At 67.3% G+C, this 7,560-nt stretch overlaps 2 protein-coding genes and 1 long non-coding RNA gene across 3 annotated transcripts in view; 1 reads left to right on the forward strand and 2 right to left on the reverse strand.

The window, feature by feature from the left end:
• Positions 1-6: 6 nt before the first annotated feature.
• LOC115273476 lies at positions 7-494 on the forward strand. Its single transcript, XR_003900813.1, has 2 exons — positions 7-104; positions 183-494. It is a non-coding gene; the product is annotated as an uncharacterized LOC115273476 (long non-coding RNA).
• A 70-nt stretch (positions 495-564) lies between these two features.
• C12H19orf71 (chromosome 12 C19orf71 homolog) lies at positions 565-5,809 on the reverse strand. The gene is made up of 5 exons (XM_029916417.1): positions 5,694-5,809; positions 3,084-3,239; positions 1,141-1,379; positions 941-1,066; positions 565-856 (listed from the first exon to the last, which is right to left on the reverse strand). Exons 1-5 carry the CDS (start codon positions 5,807-5,809, stop codon positions 681-683), a joined length of 813 nt encoding a protein of 270 aa, XP_029772277.1. The 3' UTR covers positions 565-680.
• A 166-nt stretch (positions 5,810-5,975) lies between these two features.
• Positions 5,976-7,560, reverse strand: part of FZR1 (fizzy and cell division cycle 20 related 1) — a 6,037-nt gene continuing 4,452 nt past the window's right edge. The window contains 4 exon segments of the mRNA XM_029916536.1: positions 5,976-6,175; positions 6,330-6,422; positions 6,680-6,784; positions 7,347-7,560. The exon segment at positions 7,347-7,560 is cut by the window's right edge and continues 92 nt beyond it. Of these exon segments, the coding sequence (XP_029772396.1) occupies positions 6,134-6,175; positions 6,330-6,422; positions 6,680-6,784; positions 7,347-7,560 (454 nt within the window). The 3' untranslated portion in view covers positions 5,976-6,133.

The following is a 7,560-nucleotide window of genomic DNA, read 5'->3' on the forward strand; positions in this document are numbered from 1 at the left end:
GGCCTTCTACCACTGGGTGATGGTGGCCGTGACCGGCGGCGTGGGCGTGGCCGCCACCCTGTGTCTGTGCAGTCTGCTCATCTGGCCCATCCGCCTGCGAAGCTGTGAGTTGTGGCCGCCCCCGTCCACGGGCTGCAGGGCTGGCTCTGGCCTCACTGACTACCACCCACTTTCCCTTGCAGGGGACCCTGGAGCCCAACCCTGACACCCGCCCCCACGGTCACTGTCCCGTGCACATGAACCCTACAGGCCATGCCGAGCTCTCTGTGCCCCTCCAACACCCATCCCTGCCCCCCACCCTCACCCGGCTGTGAGGGTGGGGGGTGAGGGCAGGGCGGTCAGCAGCCCCGACGCTGGGCCCAGGGCTGCGCCCCGCTCACCCCGCACGCCAGGCCCGCTCGGGGTTTGCTAGGTGCTGCTGGGTCTCTGGGCCTGATGGCCACTGTGCCCAGGCCACCGCTGACCATGAATAAAAAGCCACCCAGGGGTGAAGACTGTGGCCTCAGCTGCCTGCCTGCCCCGCCCCGGGTCCATCTGTCTGTCCCAAAGCTTTGGTCACCAGGGTCTCGGTTAGTGGCTCCCTTTATCTGGCCGCCTGGCCCTCCGGGGCCCCAGAGGTGGAGCGAGACCGGGGTGTGGGGGAGGCCCTGGCAGGGGCGGCGGCGGCGGCAGGGCCTTCCTCAGCGCCCAGGCCGGGGGGCGGGCGGGGGCCGCTGGTGGGTAGAGGGGCAGCGGGGCTCCGGGCTCCAGCGCGGGAAGTCCTGGGAGGTGTGGCGCGGCCACTGCGGCACCGACAGGCAGGGCACGTAGTCCGAGCGCTGCGGTGGCGCCAGGCCGTGCTGGTGCCTGCTGACCACTGTGGGGGGCGGAGACCCGGGTCACCTCCTGTCCCGGCTTTCCGGCCCCGGCCGGTTCGGATCCCTGAGACCCCGGTCCTCACCGTACTCCTTGCCCCGGATGGCTCTGTCCATCCCCACCGTGCTGCCCCACTGTGGGCCGGGGGCCCTGCACCACGCAGGGGTGACGGGGCCGGGCCAGGCGGTCTCCCGGAGGCGCTGGGCGTAGGCTGCAGGGGCAGGGGAGGAGGTCAGCGCCCGCCCTGCCCTGGGGGCCGGCGTTCCCCCGGCAGGTGGCACTCACCCAGAGGCAGGCGTCGCTCCCGCTGGCTGTGGCAGCCGTGCCAGCGGGCGTAGGCCTCGCGGCGGGGGTGGTCCGGGGCCCACGGGAGCGTGTACCAGGCCTCGCGGGGGCCCGCAGTGGTCAGGCCGGTGTACCCCAGCTGGCCGGCCGCGTCGCGTCCCAGGGGCGTGTGCTTCCAGCGCGTCGCCTGCTTGATGGCCGGTGTCCAGCGGGGCCCCTCCAGGGACAGGTAGTCATCGCTGAGGGGGAAGGTGGGGGGAAGGAGAGAGGCTGAGCCCGCGGGCGCCCTGCCCCCCTCCCCAGGCCTCAGCTCGCTCTGGAATGGGCCGTTTTGCCCTCTGCCATGCGTTGTCCGCATCGAGGGCACAAAGGCCTGCACACCCCCTCCTCTCTAGCATCCCAGGGCCATCACTGAACCTTTTCCTTTTCCAGCTTCCGTTGCCCATCGATGCGGAAGGGGGTCCAGGGGAGCCCCTGTTCCAGGCAGCCTCTGGGACCAGAGCTTGTCTGGGGCTGGGCATGAGGGCGGCCTCCCTAAGGAGGCTACAGCACCCAGCGGGGCGGACGCTCAAAGGCCCCGGGGCAGCAGGGTGTAAGAAACCGCCTCAGCGTGCCGCAGTTATCGGTAAAGGCAGAAGAAAACAGCAGCCCCAGAGCTGCCCACCACGGGCTTCTCTGGGGGCCTGTGACGGCCCGGAGGTCTCACAGACCGGACCCCTGTGTGTGTCCTGAAGGGGGATGAGCCTAGTAGGTTCCGGAACACTGGCCTCAGGGAGGGGGTTCACCACTCCCTCGGGGGCTTCGAGGGCACCTCGCATGCCCCGCCCTTCCAAAACGCACATTTCTAACCGTAAGATATGTGTTGGTTTGTGAAACGCCATGGAAATGGTCTAAAATAACGATGCTGCGCACCTCGGACGACGGAGGAGCCCCGTTCCGGCCGGAAGCCCCGAGACGAAGGCCTTCTGGGGGCGGAGCGCGAGGCCCCCCAGCCCCCGGAGCCGCCCGGGCACGCACTGTGCCCCTAAAGCCACAGCACCGGGCAGGTCCCAGTCCTCCCCAGGGTCCCCCACCCCCACCCAGACTCACAAAGCGTAACCTTGTTTGGAAAGGGGGTCTCAGCAGACACAATGGTAAAGCTGGGGGGGGGGGGGCCCTGGTGCAGCGCCTGGTGTCCTGGGGAGGAGTTTGGGCACAGCGAGGCCATGTGACACCGGCAGAGACTGGGGTGACACCTGCTCAAGGGGGTCAAGGCCTGCCAGGAGGGCCTGGGGGCGGGGCACAGCAGAGAGCCTCCCTCAGGCCTGAAAGGAACCCACCCCCCTGACCCCTTGGGGCTGGACTTCTGGCTTCCAGAGCTGAGGGAGGAGAATCTGCGCCCCCAGATCTACAAGAGCAGCTGCAGGAAACTCCTAGAGACACCTAGGCAGGTCTGCTTGCTACACATGCGTGCGGTGCCCCCCCCCCCCCCCAGCCTCTGACCTGCGGTTTCTGCTCACACCCAGCTCTGGGGGTGCTGCAGCCAGGGGAGGATGGGGGGAGGGAGGAGATCGGGGGGACGGCCGGGGGAAGATGAAGGGATGGATGGGGGAGGGAAGGAGGGGATGGGGGCAGCACAGCATGCCTTTATCAAGAGTCAACATTTAGGGGCACCTGGGTGGCTCAGTCAGTTGAGCGTCCCACTTCGGCTCAGGTCATGATCTCACAGTTAATGGGTTCGAGGCCCACGTCGGCCTCTGTGCTGATTGCTAGCTTAGAGCCTGGGGCCTGTCCTCTCATTTTATGGCTCCCTCTCTCTGACCCTCCCTTGCTCACAGTCTTTCTCAAAAATAAGTAAAAAATTAAAAAAAAAAAAAAAGACTCAAGGACTTTTAGAGGAAACCCCACCCAGTCCTGTGAGGCCAGGTGGCCAGAGGCGGGTCTGAGGGCTGGCGCACACCCACCTGTAGAGAGGTGCTGGGAAGACCACTTCCAGGGTCCCCTGGGGGAGGTAGAGCCGGGCAGGGTCTGCATGCCTGCAGGGCCCCCAGGGGGTGGGGCCATTGTGGACAGCGACAAAGGACAAAGGCCACTCGGTGTCCTGGCAACAGTGCTGAGGGCTGCGGGAGGGGGGAGGGCCAGGCCAAGGGCAGGCACGGCCTTGGGGACTGGGCCTTGAGAGAAGTGGTATCCCCCCTTCCCAGCCCGCCCTCCTCACCCCAGCCCTGTCCCTCCTCACCCCAGCCCTGTCCCTCCTCACCCCAGCCCTGTCCCTCCTCTGCTCCTGCCTCCGCCTCACTCGGAGCAAGACCCTCACGTGTGCGTGCACAGCTTGGCGCCCAGTCCTCAGCGGCACAGCAGACACACAGACCATGGTGCTTCGCCCCTCGGACGCAAGGAGAGAGGGTCCCGCACCTGCCGCCCCGCGGACAGACCCCAAACACATGACGCTCAGGGAGGGAGCCAGACACGAGAGGCCACACGAGATGTGATTCCATTTATGTGAAACGTCCAGAACAGGCACATCCACAGACAGGAAGGGGGCTTGTGAGGGCTGGGGGCTGAGGGGGGAGGGGGTGACGGCTGATGGGGACAGGTTTTCTTTTGGTGTGATGGAATGTTCTGGAACTAGACATGGTAGCAGCACAACTGCGTGAATGGACAAAGTCACTGATATATGCTCCAAGATGGTTGACTGTACACTGCGCCTCTTCTACCGCCGACACGACAGGAACTCCAGCCCTGCCCACCCCCCGCACGGGCCCTGCACGCCCTCCCCTCCAAGCCTGTGCAGGGACCATGCACTCTGCCCTGAGCGCCACCTCCGCCCAGGGGGCCCTCTGCTTTCCAGGCCCTTGAGCAAACACAGGCTCCTATCGGGCCTCGGGTTCAAAGGTGACATTTTCTAGCGCCTCCTGGCACCTGTCAGTGTGACATCCCCCTCCTGCCATGGCAGAGTGTGGCCTGCTGGCTCCCGAACCCACGCCCCCTGCCCTGGCTCCTCCGCGGCCCCAAGACCTCCTGCTGCCCTCCGCCACTTCCAGATCCCTCTCCTCCCCAGCTCCCGCTCCTGCCACCCGCCCTCGCTGGCAGCCCCCGTCCTCCCCTGCAGCCCCTCCAGCGCCCCCTGCCCTGCACCTCACCCACCACCACCACTGAACCCCTTCCCTTTGATCGCAAAAGCCACACCTGAGGACCGACCGACAACTCTCGCCGCCCTCCCCCAGACCCCCGTGCGAGGCGCTGGGCCGGGGCCATCCCACACGCGCTTCAGTCTCCCCGCCTGCCCTGCCCCACCCAGGAGCTGTGTGGCCCTGCACCCCCAGTCCCATGGTGCTCCCCTGGCCCCTCCCTCCCCCCATGCAGGCACAGACCACCACGGTACCACTCTCCTTCTCCCTGGCCGGCCACACCCGTGTCCCCTGCCCCTGGGGGTCCACCTCTTGCAGCCAGCTTGCCCAGGGAAAGCCACCCATGCCCATTTGAGATATTTAGGCTGACTGGCGGCCCTAGACACGTGACCAGAGAGACCACCAGCCACAGCCACGCGAGAGCCCACAACCAGGTTAGCGACAGCAATGCAGCGCTGGACAGGAAACGGCGCACTCGGCCCCTGCCCCGCCCCGAGGGCCATGGACCACACCGGGCACCCAGGTCCCAGCTCCTAGGTGGCTCCTGGGCTCTGTCGGGCAGCCACCCAAGGTGATGGCATGACAGAGTCTGGGTTTTCTTAGAAAAACAAAAATAAGAACCTGACCAATCAAAACACACATCTATGTACACCGACCCTGGCCAGGCAGGCTCAGCTGATGGGGGGCCGGCACCCATCCTGTCCCCACAGCAGTGGCTCAGCCCCGCTCCTCCCCCACGTGTCTGCAGAAACACGCAAACCTGACACAAGCCACACTACGTCTGTGCACACAGAGCCGGGGCCCCGGGGGCATCCGTGCGGCAGCCCCTGACTGTGCCGGCCCCGCTTAGCCCAGGCCTGCTCCCCCTGGTCCACTGTGGGCACCTCACCCCCCATCTGCAGAGGGGGAGGGGACTGCTGCTCAGGTCCTGGGCCATATCCAGGCCCTCTTTTCTGGCTCGGCAGGAGGGGACGGGCCCAGGTCCGGCTGGGGACAGAGCAGAGGACCAGGAAGTGGGTGAGGGACGCTCAAGAGGCCCTCGGGGTGCCTGCTCCCCTGGCTGCCCCATGACCAATGGAGCAGATGGACAGGTCCCCACAGGTGGCCTGGGGGTGGGGGGAGGAGGACCCAGCCCTCGGGGTCCCCCCGACTGGCTGCCCAGCAAGCGCCAAGAGCCTGAGTCCCGCCTGGGGAGAAGGCAGGGCTGTGACTGGTCAGTGACAAGGACAGTGGAGGGCTGGGGTGGGCACAACACCACAAATGGACCTGATTCGTTCTCCTTGGACGCCAAGTCCACCCAGTGGCGGCCTCCTCTGCCGGCCTGCTCCGGACGCCGCGCCCCCGCGAAGTCACCAGCAGGGACTGAGCTAAGAGCCTGAGTCCTGCAGAGCTGGCTGCAGAGACTCCCGGCAGCCGACGGGTCCCTCTGACCCACGGGCCGACCTCAGCCGTCCGCCAGCCCCAGATGACCAGCCTGGCGTCCTGCTGTCTGTCCTGCGGGCGATGGTGGCGGAGGTGGTGGTGACAGTGGCGGCCAGCACGGGCTTCTGGGAAGGCATGCAGGTCCGATGACGACGTGGGGATGGACGTGGACAGAAGCAGCCTGGGTCCCACGAGGCGGCGGCGTGCTCCGGGCAGAGTGGCTAGCTGGCTGGCTGGTCCCCGCCGGGGCCCCTGTCGGGCTGGCGCCGGCCACGCCCCCGCCCCAAGCACCGGCCGCCAGGGTTCACAATCAGGCTTTAATGGGAATCCTCGGGGTCTCTCCAGGCCCGACTCCCCGCCCCCCGGCTGCATCCTCTGGGGACGGCGTGCTGGAGAGGGGAGGGTCCGCGCATGCCGAGGAGGGGCGGTGCTCTTCTGACCCGGACGGCGAGGCCAAGGGTTTACCGGATCCGGGTGAAGAGGTTGAGCACGGACACGGACTCCTGTGGGGACACGGGCGGGGCGCTGAGCCGAGGCGGCCTCGGGCCGCGAGGCGCGGGGTTCATGGTGACGCAGGCGCGAGAGGGGGGCCGCGGGGGGACAGGCTGGGGGGCCACGAGTGGGGGAGCACCTGGCACTGATACCGACCCACTTTACCTTTGTTGAGCGGGTTTTGCTAAAGACGTTCCAGAACCTCAGGGTTTCGTCCCCAGCACCAGTGACGATGGCCTCTCCATCGGGGGACATGGCCTGTGGAAGAAGACGGCCCCTACTGTCCCTACGGCCTCTAAGCAGCCTGGCAGGGACAGAGCTGATGGTGCGCACTTGTGAAAACACGATCCTCCCCACCCGGGGGGCAGGGGGCAGGGAGGACGCTGCTGTAAGCACAGACGTTTTCTTCCGAAAGCACCGGAGCACGTCTGCGGACGGGGTGCCCTCTCTGACGCCAGGCAAACGGGGGCGGGGGGGACACCCGGACCCCCGCGGACGCGGCCGGGCGGACTCACCAGGTACAGGACCCTGTAGGAGTGCCCGGTCAGCTTTGCCACCTGCGTCAGGGACGGGTACTTCCACACCAGGATCTGGTTCTGGGAGTAGCCGTGCGTGCTCACCTGGGGGCGGGGGAACCGGGATCAGGCGCGGGGTCTCTGACGCACCCATCGGGACGCGAGGACCTCTGAGCCCACATCTTGAGACTCGCCAAGTGAGCAAGGCACGGAGACCGGTGACGGCCCCTGCGCCCTGCACTCTGGTTGGTGACCGAACTGAGTTGGGGACACAGTGCCCCACAGCCCTGGGAGCCTCTCAGGCCGGCACGGCCATGGGTGCCCGGGTCAAGGGTGGGTGCCTCCAGGTGCATTTGGTATGCAAGATGAGAGCGACTGGGGCACGAAAGCAACGGGGCAGGGGAGGGCGACGACAGGGGGACAGGGCCTGGTTGAACCTCAGGGCCCATGGGAAGCTCCAGCTGGGCCCGGGCTCTTGCCCCCCACCTCCTGCCCGCACACCCGAGCTCCTGTGCCTCTGGCTCTCCAAGGAGGAGCCTCGAAGGGGCCCCAAAGACCACCTAAAGGAGGAGGTGGGAGGGGGAGGGAGAGGGGGAGGGGGGAGGGGGGGGAGGGGGGGGAGGAAGGCGGAGGCAGGAGCCGCCGGTCCCGCCAGCCCCGTGCTCACCAGCTCGTTGGCGTGCTTGGACCAGGCGAGGTTGCACACCTGGGAGCCCGTGTCGATGCACTGCAGCGGCTGCCCCGTGAGTGTGTTCCAGAATCGGATGCAGCGGTCGGCTGTGCCGCCGCCGGACGCCAGCAGCCCGTGCTGGTGCGGGGACCAGGCGATGGCCTTGACGGCCGCCAGGTGCTCCGTGTACTGCTGCACGGGGCTCAGGCTT

This window comes from Suricata suricatta, chromosome 12 (assembly GCF_006229205.1).
Source record: "Suricata suricatta isolate VVHF042 chromosome 12, meerkat_22Aug2017_6uvM2_HiC, whole genome shotgun sequence".
Taxonomy (NCBI): domain Eukaryota; kingdom Metazoa; phylum Chordata; class Mammalia; order Carnivora; family Herpestidae; genus Suricata; species Suricata suricatta.